This window comes from Felis catus, chromosome F1 (assembly GCF_018350175.1).
Source record: "Felis catus isolate Fca126 chromosome F1, F.catus_Fca126_mat1.0, whole genome shotgun sequence".
NCBI classification, from domain to species: Eukaryota; Metazoa; Chordata; class Mammalia; order Carnivora; family Felidae; genus Felis; species Felis catus.
Window position 1 is genome coordinate 27111452 of NC_058384.1, and position 27859 is coordinate 27139310.

General features: G+C 39.2%; 2 protein-coding genes and 1 long non-coding RNA gene across 5 annotated transcripts in view; 1 reads left to right on the plus strand and 2 right to left on the minus strand.

Annotated features, from left to right (window-relative positions):
• The window catches only part of KIAA1614 (uncharacterized protein KIAA1614 homolog), a 58726-nt gene extending 47978 nt beyond the window's left edge, over positions 1–10748 (minus strand). Inside the window, exons 1-3 of the mRNA XM_045048514.1 lie at positions 10009–10748; positions 8905–9046; positions 706–992 (exon numbers count right to left, since the gene is read on the minus strand). The gene's annotated coding sequence lies outside the window, so the exon portion shown is untranslated. The remainder of the gene's footprint in view (positions 1–705; positions 993–8904; positions 9047–10008) is intronic.
• A 3725-nt stretch (positions 10749–14473) lies between these two features.
• Positions 14474–27859, minus strand: part of XPR1 (xenotropic and polytropic retrovirus receptor 1) — a 217096-nt gene continuing 203710 nt past the window's right edge. For all 3 annotated transcript variants that reach the window (XM_011290988.4, XM_045048517.1, XM_045048516.1), the window contains exons 14-15: positions 23562–23783; positions 14474–20396 (exon numbers count right to left, since the gene is read on the minus strand). In XM_011290988.4, coding sequence (XP_011289290.1) covers positions 20336–20396; positions 23562–23783 — 283 coding nt within the window. In that variant the 3' untranslated portion in view covers positions 14474–20335. The remainder of the gene's footprint in view (positions 20397–23561; positions 23784–27859) is intronic.
• On the plus strand, positions 20135–27521 carry LOC123382718. The gene is made up of 3 exons (XR_006591551.1): positions 20135–20260; positions 23541–23797; positions 27227–27521. It is a non-coding gene; the product is annotated as an uncharacterized LOC123382718 (long non-coding RNA).

The window sequence follows — 27859 nt, forward strand, 5'->3', positions numbered from 1 at the left end:
ATAGAGATGGACTGATGCCAAAATAAACAGAGCAATGTAACAGAATGAATATAGTATATATATATATATATATACACACACACACTATATAATATAGTATGAATATATATATATATATAGTATGTTGTATATGTACATGGTATACACACAGTATATTTATGCACATAGTATAAAAACAGATCCTAAACTTTCTTCATCTAATAAAGGGCATTTACAAAAAGTATATAACCAGGATGATACTCAGTAGCGAAATGTTGAACACTTCTCCTGAGTTTGGGAACAAGGAAAGGACATCTAGTACCAGCACTCCTATTCAGTGCTGTAATGGAATCCCTATCTGGTGCAATACAGCTAGAAAAAGAAAAGAAAGCATGAATAATGAGACAAAATTACTTGCCAATTACATGATTACAAAACAATCCAAAAGAAACTCTCAAAATTTAGAAGTAAATTCAGCAAGGCTTCTGGCTACAGAATCAATATATAGAAATCTATTGTATTTCTATGCACTTAGCAACAGGTAGAAAGTGAGATTTATAAAAAATACCGTGAACGAAAGCATCAATCATCAAATGCCTAGGAATAAAACCTGACAAAGATCATTGGGAAGACTTTACATTGAAAACTACAAAACGTTACTGGGAGAAATTAAAGAAATGTGAATAAGTGGAGGAATACGCCACGTTCATTGATCAGAAAACTTACTGTTGTTAAGATGTCAGTTCCTCCAGGATTGATCTAAGTATTCGTTTTATAGTCTGGTAGGGCTGTGGTAATGAAGTGCCCCAAACTGGGTGGCTTACACAACAAAAATGTATTGTCTCACAGTTCTGGAAGCCCCAAGTCCAAAATCAAGGTCTCAGCAGGGCCATGATCCATCTGAAGGCTCTAGGTTCAGGCCTCTCTTCTAGCTTCTGGTAGTTGGCTTGTGGCAATACAACTTGAGTCTTCACGTGGTATTCTCACTGTGTGAGGGTCTGTGTCCAAATCTCCTGTTCGTATAAGGACATAGTCATATTGGATTAGGGACTCATCCTACTCTGGTATGACCTCATCTTAACTAATTACATCTAGCAACGGTCCTATTTCCAAACAAGGGCACATTCTGAGGTATTGAGAGTTAAGACTTCCACGTATAAATTTTGGGGGACACAGCTCAACTCATAACAGTACTCAATGCATTCTGGTCTGTATTACAATAGGTTTTATTTCTGGTAGCAGTTGACAAGCTGATCCTAAAGTTTATATGGACATGTAAAGGATATAAAATTGTTAAGACAATTCTTAAAAAGAACAGTGCTGGAGGACTTATGCTAGTAGATCTCAAGACTTACAATAAAATGACTCCAATTCAGACAATGTGGTATTGGTAAAAGTATAGACAAATAGAATAGAGTGTCCAGAAACAGACTCACGCAGGCACAGTCTCCTGATGTACAACCAAGGCTCTACAGCAGTGCATTGCAAGAGAGGATAGTCTTTTCAATTATCAATGAGAGGTCAATTGTATATCCATATCAGAAAGGAAATAAACCTGGACCCCTTGACCCCTACCTCATACCATTCACAAAAAGTAATTTGAGATTGATTCTAGAACAAAATACGGAAGCCAAAACAATCAAGCTTCTAGGAGAAAACAGGACAATATCTTTATGGTGTTGGGTCAGGAAAATCTTCCCTCAGGGGGCACAAGAAGTACTAATTTTCAGACAGAAGTGATAAATTGGACTTTGTCAAAATTATGAATCTCTGTCAAAAATCATCTTTAAGATACTGAAAAGGCAAACCACAGACTTGGAGAAAATGTTTGCAATATCTATATATGGCCACTATATACCTGAACTTGTTAAAATCAAGGAAAGACAGAAACCAATTTTTAAAATGGACCAAAGACTTGAACAGGCATTTCACAAGGAGGATATTCAAATGATCAACAAACATGTGAATAGGTGCTCAAAATTATTAGTCATTAGACGAGTGTAAATTAAATCACAATGTGATACCACTACATTAAAGAGCAGAGGAAAGGGACCCTTGGGTGGCTCAGTCAGTTAAGCTTCAGACTCTTGATTTCGGCTCAGGTCATGATCTCACAATTTGTGAATTCTAGCCCCACACTGGGCTCTGCACTGACAGTGAGGAGCCGGCTTGGGATTCTCTCTCTCCCCCCTCTCTTTCTGCCCCTTCCCTGCTCACGCACTCTCTCGGTCAAAATAAATAAATAAACTTAAAAAAAGTAAAACAAAATAAAGAAAAGAAAAATGAGCAAAGTACATAAACAGTTTATAGAAGAGGGACTATAAACAGTGAATAACCGTAAAATGGTATGTTTAAAATCATTAGAAAACAGAGAAATGAAAACAAACTATCCCAAAGTTATCATTTTAACACTTTAAAATAGCAAAACATGTTTCAATGTTAATACTGAACATTGAGGAGAATACAGTTAGATGAGCTTTCTCATATACTGCTTGTGGGGATATAGCACTTTTAAAGACAATGTGGCATTATGAAACAGGGGTCTGAAGTATGCTAACAGCTCTGGACAAAGCAATGTTTTTCTTTCTTTCTTTCTTTTTTTTAAAGTTTATTTCTTTTGAGAGAGAGACAGAGACAGCAGGAGCAGGGGAGGGGCAGAGAGAGAGGGAGAGAGAGAGAGAGAATCTTTGCTGTGCTGTCAGCAGAGTCAGACAGGCATTTGATTTCCTGAACCATGAGATCATGACCTGAGCCAAAATCAAAAGCTGAATGCTTAACCGACTGGGTCACCCCGGTGCCCCCGTCTTTCTTAAGATCTGTGTTAAGGAACTAAAAAATGAGGACAAAGATTTGATAAAAGGAAGTTCATTTGGCATTATTTATAGGAGCAAAATATTGGAACAACCCAAATGTCCAACTAAAATGGAAATGATGATATCTTCAAAAGGTAGAGCATTATGTAGCCATTAGAAGTAAGTCCTATTTTGAAATGTGTGTAATAGGAATATGCTCATGCAAAAAATAAGTAAAAAAATTTTTAAAAGGAACATGCTCATGTAATAATAGCGTTATGCAAAGAAGCAGGATATGAAACAATCTACAGTTGGATTTTAAGTATATAAAACAAGTATGTGAAATCTACATTTGTACTTCTCTATCTGTATACAAAATAAGACAGAAAATACATCAAAATATTCATCTCTGAGTTTGAGGCCTGGGTAATTTATACTTTTTGATATTTTCAGGCTTTTTACATAGGCAGAAAAGGAGTCATTATAATGTTATAAAAAGCATTTAGAGGAATAACTTTCCTCTCTGAGAGTATCAATCAACATTCTCTCTGCCATTTAATTTTAGAGGACCACTTATCACTGTCTTCCTTCTGTAAGCCATCAAATAAAGGAAGTGGCTCTTCTTGTTTTAAGTTTACTGGGTCAGTAAGCATCTTCCCTGATTGGTGGTATTGTCCCTTGCAGGGAACAGTATGAGTCTCCCGGGCATCAGGGAGATAGAACTGGGTAAACAGTACTCCACAGTGGGGTAGAGATAAGGAGTCAGCGAAATATACCTCACCCCTCTGAGTCAGATCCCTATTCCTAGGTGGAGGTTAGATATTATAGTCAATAATTATTTTATTCAGTAACTTTATTAAAATATATAATAATATATATATTATATATTATATATATATTATATATATATTTAGTTTACATCCAAGTTAGTTAGCATATAGTGCAGTCATGATTTCAGGAGTAGATTCCAGTGATTCATCCCCTACATACAATACCCAGTGCTCATCCCAACAAGTGCCCTCCTTAATGCCCCTTGCCCATTTAGCCCATCCCCCCACCCACAGCCCCTCCAGCAACCCTCTGTTTGTTCTCTGTATTTAAGTCTTTTCTGTTTTGTCCCCCTCCTGTTTGTATATCATTTTTGCTTCCCTTCCCTTATGTTCATCTGTTTTGTATCTTAAATTCCTCATATGAGTGAAGTCATATGATGTTTGTCTTTCTCTGACTGACTTATTTCGCTTAGCATGATACCCTCCAGTTCCACCCACGTAATTGCAAATGGCAAGATTTCATTCAGCAACTCTCTTATTGTCCATCTTGCCTTCAAGAATGTAAGCTTTATGAGGGCAAAGACTCTGTCTCTATTTATCATCGTATGTCTCCTATGACAAAGAGAAATCAGGTCCCATAAACTTGGGTAATAATATAGGCTATCTCATCTTCCTGGCAGGTCATTAGGCCCAAAGGCATTTCAGAGGTTCAGGGAAGTTTTGAACTAACAACAAAACAAAACAAAACAAAAACAGACTAAATGAGTTTGCCTTTGTTTCACCCTGCCTTCCTCAAAAGTAATTGACCATAGAAGCTGTTTCCCTCAAAATAACAATCGACATCCTGGGATGTCCACTTTGGGACCACCTGACCAGATGGCCTCTCAGGTTTCTTCTCACCAGGATCGGCCAGGCCTCTCCACCCCGGGGGTTGGGGGGAGCAGGCAGCTGCTGTACAGCGCTTTCCAAGATCCCACAGAAAGGTCCACACTGTAAGCAGAGAAGCCTCCCTCAGGGCCAAGGAGCAGCCCCTCCCAGCTCTATTTTATTTTATTTATTTTATTTTGTTTTATTTTATTTTATTTTTATTTTATTTATTTTATTTTATTTTATTTTATTTATTTTATTTTATTTTATTTTATTTTATTTATTTTAGAAAACCTAGTACTATGAGTTAGCGACCAAAAAGGGGAGACTTTAAAAAAAAAAAACCCAATTTATACTCTGATTCTTTGTCAATTTGATTATGTCAATGCACCCTAAAACTAACAGCCTCAGTTTGCCCATCTGTGAAAAGGGAGAGCTAGGGAGACTTGATTGGCACCCAGACAGCATTAGCCCTCGGAAGTTCCCAACCTGGGGTCCTCAGACACCTAATGGGGAGAAAAGCATAAGCTATTTCTAATATTTAAAGAGGTCTAATGGAAATTATACATTTACCATGAGAAGTGTCTTTGCTTGTGACTGGTATTGTATCAAGTCAGTATGGCAGCATTTGTTGTCAGGGGGACAAGGATTATTATGCAATAAATATGGTAGGTTTGTTGGACAGATTTTTTTTTTTTAACAAACTTAGTATCTGTAAAAGTAATAAAGAGATCAGCTGGTAATGAAAAGGTAAGGCGCTCCTGACTCAAGAGGTTGGGGCCCCAAACCAATTTAAAAGTGCTGTGGTAGGGAGCAAAGGGGTGAGTGGGACAGCGGGGATGTTAGGGTGTCCTCAAGAAGCTCCTGGGAGAGGTCTCGGCTTGTGTGTGGAGGCGTGTGTTTAAGGTATGGAACGGCTGTGACACAGTGGCCCTTTTCAGAGCATCCTGGGAAAGGGTGTCAGTGGGCTAAGACAGGGTGTCAAGTACCATCTGTAGTGAGCTAAGGGAAGCGGAGCTCTGAGTCAAGTAGGCTCGGAGATCAGGCCCAAGTGGATTCTGTGCAACTTCTTAGAAAGCCTTCTGGCAGGGCCAGTGTCTGGGGGTTTTCAAGCCCTTGAAAGCTCTGATTTTATATGTGCGAAGTCCTGCTCTGATTGAGCCCCGCATCGCCTCTTCATAAGCAGCCATGTCTACAGACGTCTGTACAGTTCATTGCTGTTTACTTTTCCCTTCAAGATGCTGTTCACTTAAGGGGCATCTGGGTGGCTCAGTCGGTTAAGCATTGATTTCGGCTCAGGTCACCATCTCACTACTGTTCGTGAGTTTGAGTCTCATGTCCAGCTCTGTGCTGATGGCTCAGAGCCTGGAGCCTGCTTCGGATTCTGTATCTCCCTCTCTCTCCGCCCCTCCCTTGTTTACACTCTGTGTCTCTCTCAAAAATAAATAAACATAAAAAAAAAAGATGCTGTTCACTCAGAATCACCCCTCTGGATTCCTATTCTCCCTTCTCTCCCTTGGGTCCCTCCCCCGACATTTCTCCCCCAACATCCAGCTCCATTTCGGCACCAGCCTTGGGAGCTGGGCCCACGAGTTTTCTTTCTTCCCCAGGAAGAAAATCATGTTTGGTAGATCCCTACACATCACCAAAAAGATGGTTAGCTTTTTCTCACTCTTTGATATGGAGCATCTAAGACAAAAAGTCTTTCCCTTGCTAATATTGATATTGAGATGATATCTCTTACTAAGTGTCGGGCCATTTCTGTGAAGATTTAGAGGAAACAAGGACAACTGAGGGGGATTCCATTTGCCCCAGGACCTCAACCAGGCTGCAGGCTTTAGCTAACTGGCTAAAGCTGAAAAGGATTTTTCTCCAGGGTTTTTGAGACTAGAGCATTTTGTTGTGTGGCTTGTAAAAAGTTGTGTCACACGGCTTGATAAATAAATGTATAATTTGGGGTGGAGGGGTTAGCCATTAATTAAACTATAGGGGAAAACGTGAAAGATGCTGACATGGACCAAAAAGATTATTGGGGGGACCATCTAGTGCCTCCTTCCAGATTATTTAAGTTCCTTTAGAATTCTATAAGTTGTAGAAAAATGGATAGTAGTACAAATGGTTTTTATCCATAGAAATGCCAGCTGCATTTAGAGAAATTGCCCCATGAATATTGACCAGCCAAATATTGCTGATTTTGCATTTATTTATAAGTTTTTCTCAACATTCCAGATGTCTATATGTTTGCCCGTGTTTTGGATTCTCTTTTAAGTAGGTTGTAACATTGTACTGGTTCTCTCATTAATTAATGACCTAAATAAAATTTCTGACATGTGTCCATTTTATAGCTATAGGAGAGGCATGATTACACTCTCTTTTAAAAACTATCTTTTGACACATCCACAGAGAAAGGGCCATGTGAGGACACAGTGAGAAGATAGTCATCAGCAAGTCAAGGAGAGAGGCCTCTGGAGTAACCAAATCTGCTGATACCTTGATCTTGGACTCCAGAACAATAAAAAATAAATTTCTGTGGTTTAAGCTACACAGTGTGTAATATTTTGTTGGGGTAGCCTTACCAGACTAAGACTATATACCCAATTTGTTTATTCATTTACCTATAGATGGATATTTTCTTGTTTTCAGTTTTTGGCAATTATGAATATAGCTATTAGCATCCATACACAAAAAGTTATCTTTTGATGAATTTGTTCAACTTATTCAATTAATCTTTCCTAATGTAAGCTAGGCATTATGGCTGGACACCAAAGACAGAAAAATAGATAGCATTCTAGCCCTTGAGAACAGTCTAGCATGAAGGGGGGGGGGTGTTGAAGTGGTGGGAAGACTGAAAAGTTACCAGATTTATTTTTTATTTGAAAAAAATTTTTTTAACGTTTATTCATTTTTGAGAGACAGAGAGAGACCGAGCATGAGTGAGGAAGGGGCAGAGAGAGAGAGAGAGGGAAACACAGAATCTGGAGCAGGCTTCAGGCTCTGAGCGGCCAGCACAGAGCCCGACGCGGGGCTCTAACTCACGAACTGCAAAATCATGACCAGAGCCAAAGTTGGACGCTCAACCGACTGAGCCACCCAGGCTTCCCAAAGTTACCAGATTTAGTAAAGATAAGGAGTGCTCTATCACTCAGCCATAAAAAAGGATGAGATCTTCCATTTGCAACAACGTGGATGGACCTAGAGGGTAAAATGCGAAGTGCAAAAGTCAGACAGAGAAAGAAAAATACCATACGATTTTACTTCTGTGTGGAATCTAAAAAACAAAGCAAATGAATGAACCCCAAAAAAGCAGAAACAGACCCATAAATACAGAGAACACACTGATAGTTGCCAGAGAAAAGGGGGTAGGGAGGTGGGCAAAATGGGTGAAGGAGAGTGGGAGGTATAGGCTTCCAGTCACGGCATTAATAAGTCATGGCGATGAAAGGTACAGCATAAGGAATCCAGTCAATGACAATGGCGTCGTATGGTGCCAGATGGTAGCTACACTTGTGATGAGGATAGCATAATGTAGAGAGGTGTCCAGTCACTATGTTAATGCACTTGAAACTCATGTAACATTGTGTGTTGACTGTACTTCAATTAAAAAAAGGAAAAAAAAAGATAAGGAAGCGTTCTAATGGGGAATAATAATGGGGGCACGTTAATCTTCTTGAAGGAGTAAGTGAGAAGTATTGCTCGCTGGCACTGCCTGGGCAGGTAAAGAGCAGGAGGGGAGAGTTCTCTGGAGAATCAGCCTCACGCACAGAGACAGAGACACATGCCTTCCTAGAGGTTCCATTTTGAGAACAGACAGAGGTGAGGGTGGCCTAACAGACGGAGGTAAGATTCCAACGGGCCTCGTGTCCTACAATGCATAGAACTGATTGTAGGTAACGTTTAAAATTACGGGAGAGTACAATTTTTGACTTCTCGTATCTCCTGGCATACCTAGAGGAACAAATACCCTGGTTTGATAAGTCACTGATGATTTTGAGTCACTGATGAAATGACACGGTTGGATGAGTGTTTAAAAAAAACAAACCAAACGACGTTCCAGAGGGTAGAGGCAAGATGGATTAGAAGCAAGAGACTAGCACTTCAGGGTAGGTTTCCAAAAGAAGGCAGTGAGAGGGGGTTGGGGGTGGATGGTGTTTGTTAGAGATCTGCAGCTGTGAAATGAAGGGGGAGAAGGAGGATGGGGACAGGGAGAAGTTGAACTGCAGTGCAGGGCTGACAAAACCTTGGCCAACCCAGCATGGAGCTCTGGAGCGAATGTGGTAGCTCAGAGTGTCGTGTGTGGGGACAAGATGGCTGTGCTTCTATGTGCCCGGTATAAAGTACACTCACTCCATGTGGATTTGTCTAGTCACTGAACGTGTGTGGGTTGCCCTAGGAAGGGCATGGTTTTGGGTGAGGCAGCTCTCTGCCGCTGAGGCCGACCTTGAAGGAGCTGTCAGTTCAGACACTGTTTCCCGTAGCCCCCAGACCTGTGCCCACACCTGCGAAACAGGTCCTTTCTTGGAGAGAGGTCTGGGCAGTGCGTTTCTGTGTCCACCATAGTTCACTCTTTGTGCCATTCAGTTTGCTTTTCCATACACGTTCAGACAGCAGTTCTTTCAGGATTCTGGTGAGCTTTTCTTCCTGAGAAGAAACTCAGAAGAGAGAAATTAGTAGGATGAGCCAGCCCCAAATGGTGCAGTGGGATTCTGGGTCACAAGTGATGCTCATCCATTGTGGATGCCTTTCATCATCAGTTACCATTCCTCCTGGCTTCAGAAGCTAGTCTGATAGGACCCATACCTCATCTCTAGGGGCGCGAGCCCCTTTGTAAGCTGAGGTTTCTATGGCTCTCTATTTACAGCCACTATTGGGCAAGAGAGTACCAGATGTGCCCAAGTCACATATGTTAAAAGATAATTTTATTTTTAGAAAAAAAAATCAGGACTCTCAGCCACAAAGATGAATGAATTATATGTGTATTATTGTATGTGTGTATTCAAGAAAGTCAAAAGAGCACAGGCATACTTGGCATTAAGGAATGTTGGGATGAATTGCAAGTAGAGACCAATTTTTTTTTTTTCCAACAGGGGGAAGTCAATCAAAATCACTACCAGACGAGACAGCATTTACGTATAATTACCTACAATTTACAAAGAGTTGAAAAAGAGCTTGAAGACATGGAACATGACCAGAATCTGATAATCTGGAAAAGTATGCTATAAATGATGCATAGCATCCACTGAAACAAAAACATCTTTTCTACACCTGGGTGCCAAACAGATTTCTTCTCTGCCCACATCGTGTAATAGCAGCCCTTCCTCTTCCTGATGATCAGGTCAGTTACACTATTGACAAGGTTACTCTTGCCTGCTAGTGCTTGGACATAGGAAGCTCACAATTCAGCGGGACTGCAAAGCCTGCAGAGCTCAGAGTAAGGGGGAAAGAAAGCAGAAAGTGGATTAATAAATAGGATGGTAAGTGCGGCTACTCCTTGGGACTCAGACCCTTGTGTCCTTTTTGTGGGCACGGTACCATATATAGGTTTTTGACTCAGTGCATATACTGAATCCTGGAGGGTGACACCCATACTCACAGAATATTACCTCTGATATGGTACTTTAGCTAGGTCAGGCTGGCAGCTTCTAGGTGATGAATTGTATGCTACGATAAAGCGAATCCCATGGTCATGAGCTCTTTCACATAACTTCTATGCTGTTAAGTTGGTCTTCTAGTCTGAGGCGATATTATACAGAAGCCCATGCCAGTGGATTGAACATTCTGTAAGCCTTCACATGGTGGTGCTATTTGAGACTCTGTGGTCAGGAATCCGTGACCTGAATATGTACATATGCTGAGAACAAAGAACAGACTTCTGACCTTTCCAGGATGGAAAGGGCTCAATGCGGTCAACTTGTTGCCAAGTGACGGGTTTGTCTCTTGAGGAAGAGCAACCAATATGGCGTCACACTGGGGACTTGGTGCTGCTCGCTGCAGTAGGCGGGATATCTCCAGTGGCAGCAGTAGCCAAATTATCTTTGGTAAGTGAGAGTCTGTGCCATTGGCCCATGGATAACCTTCATCTCTGCTCCGACACTTTGTTCATATTTCCATTGTGCCAACACTAGAGTGGCCGATGAGAGAGGCTGGTTGAGGTCGGTGGGCTGAGTCATCTAATTGCTTGTCCTCTTCCTCATCAATGGCGGATGCTCTCTGGGGATGTAATCATATGATACAAAGATGTTCCTACTTTAAGTCCACTTCTAAATTTTGTTTTTGAAGTTTATTCATTTTTGAGAGAGACAGAGAGAGCGTGAGCAGGGAGGGGCAGAGAGAGAGACACACACACACAGAATATGAAGCAGGCTCCAGGCTCTGAGCTGTCAGCACAGAGCCTGATGCAGGGCTCAAACTCATAAACCGTGAGATCATGACCTGAGCCAAAGTGGAATGCTTAACCAACTGAGCCACCCAGGTGCCTCCTCCAAGCCCACTTCTATAAGTCCATCCACATACCCCTACCCCAGGCCCCTTATCCCTAATTTTCCTGTTTTTCCTCATCAGTTAGCCAAGCCATTTGCCACTATATATTCTAACCTTGGGGCACTTCTCTTTTCTACACCAAGTGGATGACCAAGTGCAATATTCAAAGCTCTGAGCATTGGGAGAATTTTCTCTCATTCCTGTTTTTCAATGCTACCCCTGTGTGAGCCTGTAATACAGCTGCTATCCAATTTCAGCTTTCACACGTGGACTTGACCCAGCCATGAAACAACTCGGGTTTTTCCCTCCTTTCAGTCAGTCTTACAGGATCCCTCATACTTCTATAGATGTGTCCTGAAAGAGGAACTCTTGGGCAATCATGGTAGATGACAGTCTGAATTACCTGCTAGCACAGCCTGCTTGTGCCCTCTCATCCTGCTTGTGCTCAATCCTGGAGGTACCACTTCCACTTTATGATGGATCGTCCCTGGGTCAGTCTCACCAGGTCTTATAGGGTGCTGCATTTGATGGGCAGTTTTAGGGACAAAATTAGTTGTTGACTCTTTCTACTAGGGCCCCCTAGCACATTTGGAGTTGTTTTCCAAAGGCATACAATTCTTCACTACAGATGGCATGGCCTTGCTGGGAGCCTTGGGAACTTGCATTGTGATTCTCTCATTGGAGCTTGTCACAAACTCCACATGATGTCTTTCCTCACTCTAATCCCATGAGGTCTGTCAGATCATATGGCCCAAGGAGCGGGATTACCTGCATGGTAGCATGGGCTGGTTGCAGAGGCCTTTTCTGCTCTGGGACTCACTTGAAGCTGGCTGCCTTCTATGTCACAAGGTGCCGTGAATCAAAACGGTATCTCTAGGTATTGAATATGCTGACTCAAGAACTTGAAGAGGCTTACCAGGCATGTTTCCATCTTCATGCTGAGGTACAAGATGTAATAATTTGACTTTTGTTTTACACATGTCCTGGTTACTAGACCTGATTCTTGGACTCCTGAACATGTTACAGCTCCTGAATTATCTCAGGGTTTAGCTCCAACTCTCTGAAACACACATGTCTTATAAAGGTCTCCAGTGAGCTAGCCACCTCTTGCCCATCTGATCCTGTCAATATAATATTACTGATGTAATAGATAAATGTGACATTCCGTGGGTGTCCAGATGGTACCAATATGTTTGAACTTAATATGGCCTTGGAGTAAAACTGTAATGTATATTACTTCCATGGAAATGGGAATTCTTTCTGATCTTTTGTTCTGATTGAAAGAGAAAAGAATACCGTCATCAAATCAATGGCTGTATACTATATCCTTGAGGTGATATTGATCTGGTCTAATGCAGGCACTGGCCTGCAATTGGGGTTATTATATCTGAGATTGTGATAGTCTAGTGGCCCTTCCTATTCCATCTGGTTCTTTCAGAGACCAGACTGGTCAAAATAATAAGGATTGAGAGGAATTGATGAATAGAATATGGCAATAAATCTCTATTCTCCACTCCCTACAATATGACTTTACATTTTTATATGTCTGGGGTGGAAGGTTAATTTAAGACACTTCCACTTGGCCTTTCCCAGGATAGCTGTTATTTTGCCGACCAAGTATGCAAAGCGGGGGTTGGGCCAACTGCAAAATAGGTCATTCCAGTTATATATTGGCAGACTGACCATGGATGCTGTGGATCTCTATAAACTGGACATTGGTCAGGACTACATTTATTATCTGGCCACTATCATCAGACCCACTGTAACATGGGGGCCATGATGATTCAGGTCTTGGGCCATCAATAACAACTCAGGCCCTATGTCCAACTGTCATCAAATGTCTATTTCCTTTTCCCTAAAGCACAGTTACCAATCATTATTGTGTGTACTTGCCATGATATTGCAGCATATGGACCCAGCCACCTCTTCTGTCAGCAGTTGTGGGTCTGAAAACTGGCTCAGGTTCAGAAATCGGGCAAGGGATTGTGAACTTTTATTGGGGCAACTGCCCTCAGCTTTGTAGTTGTCCATTGTTTATTTCTTCTGCTAGTATAAGCTGAGTAGTACAAGCTGGGTGACTGCCCAACCATATCGTTTCTAGGGACACTGTTCTAGTAATCATTCTCTTAACTTTCTATGGTTCTGACCCTGTCGGCTGCCACTCTGACCTTGCCAGTGATGACAGTAATTGTGACTTCCTGGCTTTGGATGGTTTTGTGCTGCCATCTGGCTCTAATGTTTCAGTCTTATCATCCCCACTGCTATCAAACAACATTGCTCTGTGGTGGTATCTTCACAGAAGAGTCAACTCTGAATTTTTAGTGATGCTAGTGCACCTCTGAACAGTGTACCCCTTAGGACCTTTGTCCATGGTCTGTCCTTTTGGGCTTCCAGCCATAGTGTATCCAGAGCACCCCCTTTCCTGAGCTTTTAGCCCTACCTTCACTGTCTGCCAAGGCAATTCTGGAATTTTAATTCCGCTCAATAACACGGGCCATCACTTTTTCCATGTTTCTAGGAGCCATGCTAGTAGCAAGTTGGCACCAACTCCTGGAATCTTTGCTAGGGAGTTAAATTCTGTATCTTGGGGAGCACTTCCAATTTAAAAACTCTTCTCTATTCAATCTTATATTCTGGCTCCTCTCTTCAAGCAGCCTCAGGATCTCCTCCAACTCCTATCAATATCTGTAGACTGTCTTATGGCTCCTTTAGTGTATAGTCCCTATCCTCCCTTAGCTGGCCCAGCATGTCTCCAGCTGAGTTATGAGAATCCTCAGGGGTGCATGTGCTGTCTTGCACAAGAGAAGCCTCTTTACTGTCTCCCATCATGGAGAGGGGATGGGGTGTGCTAGTAAGGATTATGGGTTAATATGTCTATAGACTCAGACTTTTCCTAGGGGGTTGTGGAATCAAAATCTTTGCAGGGGTGGGGGGAGGGATCCAACTAGATGTTGCATCTGATGTGCCCCATTTTCCCAGTGAGGACACTGACCTTGCATAACAGACCTGCCTTGGTTGTGTAACTGTCTGAAATTCTGTTACTCTATTAAGTTCTGGCTTGGTCTTCATTTTCTCTTCCTTTCTCTTTGTCTTCCACTGTACGAAATGAACTTTGTATGCAACTAAAGAGGCCCTCTGTTTCCACATTTGGCTTTCAATTGTCTGGTACTTGCCCTCAGCTGTTTATTATCCTTCTGCAGGCATCAATGACACTTAGAAAAGCCATCCAATCTCATCGCCCTACAGCTACTGTCTCCTCTCTACATGGATATGTAGTGGTAACAGGAGTCCAGCTCTCCAAAATACAACATATCATTTCACCTAATACTTGAGATTCTGTGTATATTAAAAAAAGACCTGTTGCATCAATCCATTAGATGCCTAATATTATCTAAAGAAAAAAGGCCATTTAAGATTATTTTTTAATTTAGTAAGAGTTAAAAATTTTTTCACCCTTGAAGTCTGTTTGCCCTAAACCCTCCTACAAGTTAGTCCAAGTTAGAAGAATCATGTTCAGGAATCCAAGAAACCCAGAGAGAAAAACACAATCACACAAGCCATTCACCAATGACAAAGGAGTCAGCAAACTGTTGGAAAACAGAGCTTGTAATAATGAAAAAAGGACAGAGTTTGTAACCAATCACTTATTTTCTTTTAAAAACACAAAACCACATTAACTTTTTGCTTTATACAACCATCTAGAAACTATAAAACAGTACCACATTGTGCATTTAACCTACTTATCAAGAAGGGAACTCCACACGTCGTAAGAATTCTACCCATATAAGGAAAAAGGAGACAGCTAATAGCATAGTCACAGATACAACATGAGTCCAAGCAAGCATCAATTCTTTGACGTCACCTTTTCCATTTACCAGAGTGGAGAGAGTAAGAAAGAAAGCAAGGGAGAAAAAAGAGGGAAAGAAGCACCCACAGAGAACTAATCACATTCCAGTTACTTTTGACAACTATAGCTCAGGGTTTCATAGATAGTATCATTTGACCAACACAATGTGGTAGGGGGTGAAGGAAACATGACTAGAGGGAGAGGGTTTGAAAAGACAGATACATTTTACACCCTATTCCCCTCCTAAATAGTCTTGATACAAGCTTCTGTGCTAATCCAGAATATAGCAAGAAATTAATCTTAACAATGTGATAAAGCTTGAATTCTGCTTTTTTTTTTTTTTTTGCAAATGTGAGTGGCTCACAATTTTACTTTACAGTTCAAAAGAATAACAATGTCATGACCAATTACAGGATTCTTTCAGGATTCCTTACAATCTTTCTCCCTATTCCCACCATGCTGGTGTTGCCACAGGACAATCAGGGACATTTGGGTAGGAACTTCAGGAAGTTTCGGTAGTGAGATGGAATCCTTGCTTTTTCTTAGAAGTCTACACCTTTCTGGTACTAAGTCTCCCCTCTGATTTGCGGTTGTACAGAGGAAAGGGCATAGAACTAAGGTAATATGGTGGAAGTTTAGTCAAGTAACTGGTTTGAAGGTATACAAGATGAGACTGTAATTAGCAGACACACTAAATCCAAGGCAACCAATTGGTTATTTGATTGTCCTCCTTAGGTTGATGGCACCATAAAAAACTGAAGGTGGCTCTGATATACTAATAAAATAAACCAAAGGTCTGCCACAAGGAAACATACTTTAGATGAAAATTAGTATAATGTTCCTCTTCACTTCAGGGGAAACTCTCATCTTGTCCCTCTCACTTCCTCTTCCACCATAAGTATGCAAATATATTCTGGAAGATTCTTAAGGGGCAACTCAGCTATCAGAGTTTTGCCAACTTATGTAAGAAAGGCCATTATGAACTGTACCAATCAGCAGGCTCATCTCCAATCCCAGGCAAACCTCTCATCACTTAAATTAAGCTCTTCCCAATCTAATGAGATTATTTTACTTGTTCACGTTTGGTGAGTAGATGTGGTTTAATGCCAGTTAAATTATTGGTTTGTAGCACTGACCATTACAAATGTCTTATGCTCTAATATAATCAATTCTATCCCACATTATCACTGTGCTCTGACACTGTATATATAGATTGAAAATATAAGGCAGAAAGTTAGCTTTTAAGATTTACTACCAAGATGGACACCTGAAATGCAGAAATGTGTGAAGTAATTTATAAAATCTCATTTTAACTCTAACTCTCCTAATCATCATAATCAAGAAATAAAATTTAGATGCATCATAAAATGAACTAAGCTGGTAAATTTGATTCTTCTTCACCATTTTCTCAAGTTCTACAATGATTTGTATTGTCTTAACCTAGTGACTACAGATCTTATATGTAATGATGCTGGCTTTTTTATTAGGTTTGAGAAAACTGTGATGATTTTGTAGTTGAAAAGGCCATAGATTGAACTTTTTTGTTTTTGAATCTGAGAAGCAATCTTAATTTAAAAAATTTAAATATGCTATATAGCAAGAAGTACTTATTTTCTAAGACAGGCAACTTTCATGCAAATTAAGGAGAATCATAATCTGAAATCTGTTTATCAAACAAAGTGTAATCACTTCAGAGAATAATAAGTTTTTGAATAAAATAATGCCATGGATATGGTTATTTTCTCAATTATTTTCCTTAGACTAATAAGTTTTCAGTTATTGCTTAGAAAATTGCATTTGGGCATAAAGAACCATTTCTTGAATAATGCAAAATAATGAAAAATGATGGGAAAATAGAGGCAGGTCTCTACCAGCAACATAACCACTGAGAGGAGAAACGGCGAGGCATCACCAATGCCACTGAGCTCACACACTTTCCTAACTGTCCTGCTTCTTGCTGCCAGGATCCAACATCTTCCTGCTCCTCTCTGCTATCTCCACAATTATTTTATTTTTCTTCAACTAAATGTCTGTTAATCTGATGCCTGTACAACTCAGTGATGTCACTTTTTTTTTATTCTTAACTTGTTTTACTTCACTTGTTAAGAAAGGATGAACTGCTTTCTCATTATCATAAATGTACTTTGACCAAACCATGGTGAAAGGATACCATACATCCACAACTTACTTCTGGTAAAATCTGTTAAAATCTTAAAACTCTCAAGTTGAAAATTTGGGGCAGTTATGGATCCTAGGGACTAGGTCCTTCTTTAAGAGTCCATATAGGTTACTGATGAGGTGTCAGGCATTCTCTTACATCATTGCTTCTGAATCTGAAGTTAAGCAGCTTTCTTAAGAAAAATGAGATACTAGGAAAGTAAGTTGTTTATGGGTTTTTAACTTCTTTCCAAATTTAAAAATTACCATTATAACCCAATTAACAATGACTTAATTTTTGATCATTTTATTGTCTCTCTGTATGGCATGAAACCATCAACTATTCATTCCATCCTAATGGCACAGGCAGGCTTAAGTATAGGTGCATACTTGTGAGTAGAAAATAAGCCATTTTTTCTGGGTCTTCCAATTTCTTTACACATGTCAACGAACTTTATTATTTATACTTCCTTTTCATTCCTTTGGGGAGTATTTAAACTGATGACATAAATTGATTCTCAAATAAAATAAAACTAGAATTTCCAAACCTAAAATCAGATAAAGTTTTACCTTTGGTTAGATTGCTGCTCCTTTAAAATGACCCTGTGATATTAATTTCCTAAGAGTTCTAAGAGTTTCAGTGTACAGACGCCTCCAATAAAATATCAGGTAGGACACAGCATTGGCAACTGCTAGGGCATATAAAATTTAGAAGAGAAAAATGTACATTGCCTTTTTTTTCAAAGAAAAAAATTTAAATGTATATTGTCTCCCAAACTCTTCCTCTTGATGAGGAATAGCCCTCTTTTCTCTTTACAGCTTTAGGAGGAAAACGAAGCTGTGTGTTTCAATACTTATTCGGGCATCTGTCATGCTAAGCTGAAAGTTACAGAAATCTTATCATTCTTGAATAGACTACGCTTACAGGACAAACATATCAGAAAAGGAATTCTAACATTGTATTATCTATGAAAAAATAATACTGATTAGGGCCTAGGATCGTAACAATTGAAAAAAGACCAAATTGGCCGTAGGATACACTGAAATAAAAACACTGGGGAGTTCAAATACCAAAAGTCAACTGTAAGACTTCATGTGTGTCATTATATAGTTTTACTAATAATAGAAAATGAAGTTGACAATTCAAATTGCTCTAGATACACATTAATTAGTACCACCAGTTTTATTTGTACAAGAAATGACTGGTCCACTGGACTTATCTAACTCAGTAATAATTACTGTTATTTCTCGACAGACCAGTGATATTTCCCCCATAGTTTTAAAGTACAAATACAAAATAGAAAAAAAAATCCCAAGTATAAATAATGCAACCTTTAATCTATTTTGGGTCACTAAATTGTTACCACTGATTATGATGATTCAATTTATTTAAACTAAAAAAAAAAAAAAAAAAAAAGAAAAAAAGAGAGAGGTAATTAAACTATCCCGCTTCAGTTTTTGGGCCAACAAACATTGCTTGGCAAAACATAAAAAAACAACAAAAGCCAAAAATTTGTATGATTTTTCAGAAAAAAATCTCAATTTGGAAAGGGAAAAAATTTGGAAGTTTATCAGAATAAAACTGGAATAAACTCCTTTGGAAACGAACTATTTGTCAGTTAACAAATAGTGGATGGAATTTTGGCAGTAACAGTTGACTTGAATATAACCTACTGGATCACGACAGGTATGAGTGAAGACCTACAATACATGGCAGAAGGGCAGATGACAAAAGGGGCTTATTAATGGGTAACACCCACGTGTTTAAGACTAAGGAAGTGATAACAGCTCGTTTGTCTCTCGTCTAAACGACAGAAGTAATTTACTCTCACGAATCCACTGATGTTGATGCTGGAATCTTCAACTGGATCTAGGGGGATGGGAGGATTAAAACACACTTCACTTTTTCCTGGAATTTATATTAATTTTGATAGATAACAAAATGCTCAATTTAGTGCCAACCACATTCAAGAAAGTAAAATCCTTTAAGGTTGGGGCTTATTTGGATGATTTAGGAAAACAGGAAAGAAATTAGACAAGGAAGTAAAAATGGGCACTGTGCACAAACCATGAGAGTCTGAAATGTCTAAGAAATGTACTTTTTGTTTATGACCCAAGTTTAGACCCCCAAAATCTTAAAAGCAGGCTTTCTCTCACAGGAGGGCATGAAATACAATATTTATCCTTTAAAACTGCTGGGAGAAATGGCTGCCAAGGTCTGTTTTATTAATGTAATGTGAAAGAGGAAGGATTATTTGTTCTTTGCTCTCAAATATACGGTTTCCCCAAGACAGACTTTCAATTTGATCAAATTTTGGCTAAAGTAGTGAGTCCAGATGAAAAAATATCCAACAAAAGTGTAGGCAGTCTCTGAAATAGCTTTATCTTCTAACTCAGAGTTAGGAAAGGTTTCAATTACCCTAAATGCTGAAGCTTAATAAGGCATAACTTCAGTTGTTATGGTTGGAGTATGGGCAAATATATTCCACATCTGTTCCTTAAACAAAAAAGTATCAGACCTCTTAAAAAATTTCAACCAGTTGTGTGGAAGTATATAGATGCTTTGTTAGGAGAGACATGCTCAGGATTCTAAAGCAGCAGCAACTTAAAAACTCAGTAATAAAACTTTGGCTTAAAATTAAAAAAAAAAAAAAAGAAAGAAAAATCAAAGTCAAAGTGGTGCAAGTTATCTCATGAAAGAGGTATTGTGGACTAAACCCTCAAATGCGGTCCAACATTAGTTTCCCCTGTCTTCTTTCACTGTTACCACCTTCATTGCACAGGAGTTATATCATTCTTTTATGGTTAAGTTTCATAAATAATGAGAAAACTATATGCAACAAATACATCATATTTCCCACCCACCCAGCAACCCTCCCCAAAATAAGAAAAGTTACATCAAATTAAAAAGTAGCTTCGTGAATGAAGGTACTGCTCTAAGTTGCACTTTCCCTGCAAGTGCAGCCAGTGCTTTTGCGCTGGGTATGAAGGAAAGGAAAAAATTCTCCACATAAACGGACAAAAAAGTTAAAAACCAATGTCCGGTTTCAACCAGTCAAAACCGGGCCAAGCGGAAGCCGAGGTATCTCGGTACCGTCCCATCAGAGGGTCCTTGCAATGCCTGTTCTTCATCCTGATAGGTATCTGTGTCCTTGTGATTGTAAACAATCCATAAGATACTATGTTTTTGTTCCTTAAAATGTCCTCTGATTGGCAAAATGAAGTAAATATTTGTTTTTAAAAATAGAAAATGAAAATTAAACCAGAAGAAAAGAAAAGAAACACAGTGAGCTTGTTTGGAGTCCATAGGATCCGATCTGGAAGAGCTCGGAAAATGTGTTATGTGTCTTCTCCTGTTTTCGGCTGGAAAGGTACTAGAGGTTGCGTTGGTCGAAGAAAGAATTGTAGAGTAGGAAAACCAAAGATGTTAAACTAGACCAGAGGCTTCAAGTGTTAGCTTCATCATCTGTGTCTTCTATCAATACCTTAGTGTCACGAGCCTTGGATCTAGGGGGAAAAAAAGCACATAGTCCATTATTAAAATACAAACATGTCATGGTATTGGATACATTTCCAATCTTACCACCATTAAAAAACATTGTAGGGGCGCCTGGGTGGCTCACTAGGTTAAGTGTCCGACTTCAGTTCAGGTCACAATCTCACAGTTCATGAGTTCGAGCCCCACATTGGGCTCTATGCTGACAGCTCCGAGCCTGGAGCCTGCGTCAGATTCTGTGTCTCCTTTCTCTATCTCTCCCCTGCCTGCTCTCTCTCTCTGCTCTTTCTCAAAAAATAAACAAACATTAAAAAAAATACATTGTAAAAGGGCATTATATACTGCACCAGATGGACTATTCTTGGAGTTTCATGTTCAATTTCAGGTATTATTGGAAAAACATTAAGAAAATAGACTGCAACCAGAGGAAGGTAAAAAGAAAAATGGCAGGTCATGTGCAACAGAGAGAGAAATTATCCAAAATGAGAAGATCTGAGTTGATCAGCCATAAAAAAATAATGAAATCTTACCATTTGCAACAACATGGATGGACCTAGAGGGTATGATGCTAAGTGAAATAAATCAGAGAAAGACAAATACCATATGATTTCACTCACATATGGAATTTAAGAAACAAAACAAGTGAACAATGTAAAAAAAAAAAAAAAAGAACACAAACAAAAAACCCAGACTCTTACATATAGAGAACTGCTGATTGCCAGAGAGGAGGTGGGTGGAAGGAGGGGTGAGACAGATAAAGGGGATTAAGAATACACTTATTGTGATGAGTGCTGAGTAATGCATGGAAATGTTGAATCACTATATTGTACACCTGAAACTAACATAACACTGTATGTTTATACTTGAATAAAAATAAAAGGAAAAGACCTGAGTTTGAGTATTGACTCTGTATGATGTAACTTTTGGAGTGTTAATTTTCATCTCTGTAAAGCAGGAATAATAATACCTATTTATATAATAGTACTTTTACCTCATGGAGATAGTGTCAATATCAAGTGAGAAAATGGATGAAATAAACATCAGCAAAGTATTAAACAAATTATGATGAGGTTGATAGAAATACTGCCATTTGAGGTACACACGAAACAAGGTGAGTAAGCCAGCAAAAGAGAAGACCTAAGGAGAGGCATGACATTTGTCTCCAAAAAGTTGACTAAGTATAATGTAGCAGAGGGAGGAAGTTATGTTGGAAAGTTATGTTAGAACTAGCATCAACTGGTTGAAGTTACAGTGAAGCATATTTCAGCCCAACAGAAGCTATTAGCCACAATAACCATCCAATAATAAAATCAGGTGCCCCATCTATATAAACTTCATTATCATTGACAACTGTCAATCAGCATATGATGACCATCTCATCAGGATGCATTAGAAGAGATTCTTCTACTAGATGAAAAGTGGGATAAGATAATGTTAAGATACTTTTAAATTCCTAAGTCCTATGAGGTACAAGTGGTACTTAGTGAAGTGGGTATTATTACTCCCACTTGACAGAGGTGGAAAACTGACGTTCAAAAAGGTAAAGAGTGTGCTAAAGGTTGCATGAGTCACAAAGTCTGTACTCAAACTCAGAATTTATTTTAGATTCTCTGCTCTCTCCATTGCACATAACCTGTTCCATTGTTTTTTAAGTTTTTATTTATTTTAGGGAGAGCGAGAGAGCATAAGTGGGAGGAGGGACACAGGGGGAGACAGAATCCTAAGCAAGCTCCACAGTCAGTGAGGAAACTGATCTCACGAACCATGAGATCATAACCTGAACTGAAAACAAGAGTGGATGCTTAACCGAGTGTGCCACCCAAGTGCCCCTCTGCTCCATTGTTTTAAACATCTTCTTCTGGTTGCAATCTAATATCTCAGTGTTTTTCCACTTAACACCTGAAACTGAACGTAATAATCTAGTGCCAAAAAGCTTCCTCGTTTCTGAAGCAGAAATAACATATGTTTAGACTGCCCTCTGCTGGTGACTAATAAGGATCAGCCATCCACATTTAGTAGCTCAATGAGACAACTAACTGCCTAGTCCTCCAGTTCTTTTCAGCACTTACCCTGCTGACCCCACCTACCAACCCGTAGTGCCCCTCCTCCTGCTTCAAACTCTACTTCCTCACCATAATCGTATCATGCTTTGTTTTGATGTTCTTCCCACTCACCTCCCTGGCCATTCCTTTCCCAATCCTTTACTTCTTTTTTCTCTTGCCCATGTTTCCTCAGTCTTAGCTTCCTGTTTTCTGCCCTTCTTTTCTGTACTTTCTTTTCAAATTCTATTTGAAGCCTGAGCAATTTGTACTCTGCCCCCTTCTACCTATGGGTTACTATTACCACTTCCTATTTTTTTTTTTTTAATTCCTCTAAAACATCTCCTTCTATTATTTTTAGTCCTACTGTAAAGCATCCTAACCCAAGTCCTCTATGTCTGAAATGTAAGAATATTGCAGTGGCCTTCCAGTTGGTATTCTGGCCTTTAGTGTCCCCTTTCCCAACATATTTTGAACAGTGCCATTAAAACTCATGAAAATACTACTTTCCTGTCATTCTTTCATGAAAAAAAATTCTCTGACTCCTTCCTGCCTATAGGATCAAGCTTGTTTTTTCCAGCCTTTTACAATTATACTTCATCTATTCGGCTAAATTTTCTTACTCTAGTTCTAGTCACATGGCTTTTCTCTCTGCCCCTCATTTCTACCCTTATGTTTTCATCCTGTGCCTCTGGCCTAGTCAAGCACTCTCTTATCCTTTAGAAAACTGCTCATGCTCAACGTCATTCCCATCCACTGTGAAATCTCTAGATTCCAAATGCAGCCACAATATATTCTACATTATTGTTCCTTTTAGGATCATACAAAGTTAATGACTTATAAAAATACTGCTGTGGGTATTTAGTAAGAAAATAAACACAATGGCTTATATTTATATAAGCTATTCATATGTAAGAGCTCTTTTTGTGAGGAAACTGGTCTAAATCCCATCATAACCACTCTATAAGCAGGGGCCATATTCACTTCAATTTTTTGATGAAAGATAATGTAGAGGAATTAAAATGGTTGAATGCCAGTAAATTCATGTGGTTCAACCTGATACCATCTTAGCTTAATTGTTAACCAGTACTAACACCTGAAGGAAATTCGTTTCAGAAAAGCGGAAGCCATACATACTGAGAAGCGAGGCGAGGCCGGCGCAGGGATATGCTCTGGCTATACTTCCACGGACGGTTTTTCTGGCGGTTTCGTACCCCGTCATCCTGGTCCATCATCTGTTCTAGGAGTGTCTGGTCATCTGCATTCAGAGGAGCCACAGAAATGTCCCGCACGGCACGGAATTCACCACAGTTATTCAGATGTTCATTCTCCAGGCGGAAGAAGTTCCACACAAATCGCCTTAGCAAAATAGGGTAGGTAGGTAAATTACTTATAAAATTTGAACATACTGTTGTAACCTGTAAACCTCCCAGTGTATCAAGTGTCCATTCAAGAAACAAAAACAAGGAATTAAAGGTTAGAATATTAAAACAGGAAAAGATGGTGTGGTGGGGAGGGGAGGGAATAAGAACGGCATAGACAAAAGGAAAATTCCAAGGGGAAAATACAGCAGCGGGATGGCTATGTGTCTGCAGTTCAAGGCAGAGTCTAGGGCTGGAGACTGCATAAAGACAGTTATTTCAAGTCATGGGATTAAGAATAATGTAAGTGGAGGAAAGAAGAGGGCAGAGGATTCAACCCTGGAACACTCCCAATATTTATAACTTGGGAAGAGGAAGAAGAACCAGTAAAGGAGTTAAGAAGAAATAGCCAGGGAGACATAGGAGTTTGGCTTCTGAGAAATGACGTGAAAAAAGTAAAGTAAGGTCAGTATCAAGAACAGACACTGGATTTAGCAAAACAAAGAGGCAGTATGATACAAGAGCATAGATTCTGAACGACTGTCTAGATTCGAATCATGACTCCATCATTTCCTAGGTGTAATGACCTTGGATGAGTTACTTAACCTATGCTTCAGTGTCATGAGTAACGTGGGACAGTAACAGTATCTACCTCAGAAGATTGTTCTGAGGAGTCAATAAGTTGATACACATAAAGGGCTCAGAACAGTGCCAGGCACATAGTGGGCAATACATGTTTGCTGCTATTGTTATTATTACTGTTATTATTAACACAAGATTATTAACACAAGCAATTTAGTTTGAGTATTGGGAAAAAAGACGAGTTGAATTAAAGGGAGAATGGGGGAGGAGTGTGAGAGTGGAGACAGCAAGTACAGACATCTTTTGAAGAGTTTTGTTGTAAAGGAGACAGAAATGGGCATGAATTGGAGGAGGAAAGTAGATTCAAAGGAGGCTCCTTGCTTTTGTTTTAAATGGGTGATAGAACATCTGAGTCTATTATTAAGCAGATAATTTTAAAGGAAAAATGAAATAAGAACCTCAAAAAGGAATTTTTTTTTATCTATAAAAAAACATTTTTTTTTTCAATTTATAAAGCAGCATCATATGTGGACGAGAAAGAAGTGGGAAGGGAGTAGGTCTTGTAGTGATGGAGAGTTTCAGGTCCTAGACCTAGAGATTTGGGAAAGTGAAGAAGAGGGGTTGACACATGGTTTGGAGAAAGTACTGACAGCAGCAAGCACAGTTTCCAGACGCTGTCTTATTTTATCAGACCACCCTGATAGATGTGCCCACCCTGACTCAGAGGAATGCTATACACATCTGAAAATATCTTTATTTCACTTTCACTTGTGAAACGTATTTCCAGTGGATAAAGAGTTCTAGGTAGGCAATTGTTTTCTTTCAGCACATTGAAAATATCATTTTATACTTTCTTTTTTTAAGTAGGCTCCATGACCAGCATGGAGCCCAATGTGGGGCTTTTACTTATGACCCTGGGATCAAGACCCGAGCTGAGCTCAAGAGTCAGATGCTTAACTGAGCCACCCAGGGGCCTCTGAAAATATCATTTTAATGACTTCTGGTTTTCATTGTTACTTTTGAGAAGTCAGCTGTTAAACTGCCACTTCTCTGACGTTAATCCTTTTTTTTTTAAAAGGATTTGACGATAATCCTGCTTTTTTAAAAAAAATAAGCATTTTAATTCAAGTATACTATAGATATACAAAAGTGTGCAAATTATTAAGTGTGCAACCTGGTTATTATAAAGTGATCACACTTTACAATTACCACTCAGAAATAAAAAAAAAATATAACATTATCACACCCCCAAAGCTGCCTTTAGGTGCCGTCCTATGTTCTAGAGAGTTTACTGATTTACCTTTCTTATTGATTTATCTTTCTTATTCATTCACGCATTCATTTATTTCTAATGTTTACTTATTTTTGAGAGAGAGAGACAGGAGGCAGAGAGAGAGAGAGAGAGAGAGAGAGAGAGAGAGAGAGAGCGCGCACCCAAAGTGGGCTCTGTTGCTGACAGGGGGAGAGCCCAATGGCAGGGCTTGAACTCACAAACTGTGAGATCACGACCTGAGTCAAAGTCAAATGCTTAATCTGACTGAGCCACCCAGGTGCCCCATACCTTTCATATTTAGTTCTGCAATGGAATAGATTTTGTATACAGTATGCGGTGAGAGTCAAGATTCATTTTCCCCCCATATGGATAGCCAGCTCAGTTGATTCAATATCACTTACTAAAGAACCTCTTTTTCTCCACTATTATTTAGTCACTTTTGTCATAAATCAGGTAATGTCAATGTATGTGTGGAACTGTTTCTGGACTCCCTTTTCTGTTCCAGTGGACCATTTGTCTATTCTTTCACTAACACTAGACACTGTTTTAATTACAGTGGCTACATAGGAAGTCTTGATATTTGAGAGTATAAGTCCTATAACTTTTTTCTTTTCAGCATAGTCTTGGCTACTTTTTTTTTTTTTTTTTAATGTTTATTCATTTTTGAGAGACAGAGAGACAGAACATGAGCAGGGGAGGGGCAGAGAGAGAGGGAAAAACAGAATCTGAAGCAGGCTCCAGGCAGGCTCTGAGTTGTCAGCAGAGAGCCTGACGTGGGGCTCAAACTCATGAACCACGAGATCATGACCTGAGCTGAGGTTGGATGCTCAACCAACTGAGTCACCCAAGTGCCCCTAGTCTTGGCTATTCTTGATCCTTACTGTTTCCATGTAAATTATAGAACTGGCTTGTCAATTTTCATACACATAATCATTCATTAAATTTATTCCTAGGTATTTGATATATTCTGATGCAACTCACAGTGGTATGTTTGCTAAAATTTCATTTTCTAGTTGCTTGGGACTGTTTGTTAGAACATTACATTTTTATTTATATTAACCTTATATTCAGGGACATAGCTATGCTTATTTTAAAGCTTTTGTGTAAATTCTTTTGAATTTTCTGCATATGCAATCATGTCATGGGTGAGTAATTAATTTTTTCCTTTCTAATTCTTACACTGTCTCCCCAATGCACTACCTATATTTTCAGTATGATGTTAAAAACAAGTCACAACAGGCATAATAATCTCATTCCTGATCTCAAGGGAGAGCTTACAGTGTTTTCCCATTAAATATAACCTTATTTATGTTTTTTGTAGATAATCTTTAAATTATTTATGAACAAGTATTGACTTTTCTCAGTATTGTTTTCTACATATCTGAAGATTTTTCTCCCTTTATTCTGTTAATGTGGTGAGTTAACACAGATTAATTTTTAAATGTTAGTGATTTTTGAATATTAAATCTCACATTCCTAGAATGAAACTAACTTGCGATGTACTATGCTATGATGTACTACGCTTTTTATATACTGTTGGATTCACTAGCTAATATTCTCTTCAGGAGTTTTGCATTTCTTTACAGGAGACAGACTGGTCTTCCTTGGAATGTCCTCCTAGGTTTAGAGATCAAAGCCATGCTGGTTGGACAAAATGGAACTGGGAAGTGTTCCTTTTATTGCCTCTTTTCTCTGGAAGAGTTTTGTGTAAAACTGGTAACATTTCCTCATATTTCTGGAGGAATTCCTTGGGCCTACCATTTTCCTCATGAGAAGTTTAATATGAATATAATTTCTTTAACAGATATAAGCCTATCAGATTTTCTATTTTATTGGTTTTGATAAACAGTGCTTCTCAAGGAATTTGTCCATTCCATGTCAATTTTTTAAGGTTTATTTATTATTTTTGAGGGAGACAAGAGGGAGACACAGAATCTGAAGCAGGCTCCACGTTCTGAGCTGTTGGCACAGAGTCTGACATGGGACTCAAACTCACGAACTGAGAGATCATGACCTGAGCCAAAGTCGGACGCCTAACCGACTGAGCCACCCAGGTACCCCTCCATGTAAATTTTTTAACTTACTGGCATAAAATATATCTTGAGGATTTTTGTTATTTGTAATTTGTGCATTCTTTCCTCTTTTGCTTAATCATTCATGTTTAGGGGTGCCTGGGTAGCTCAGTCGGTTGAGTGTCCAACTCTTGGTTTTGGCTCAGG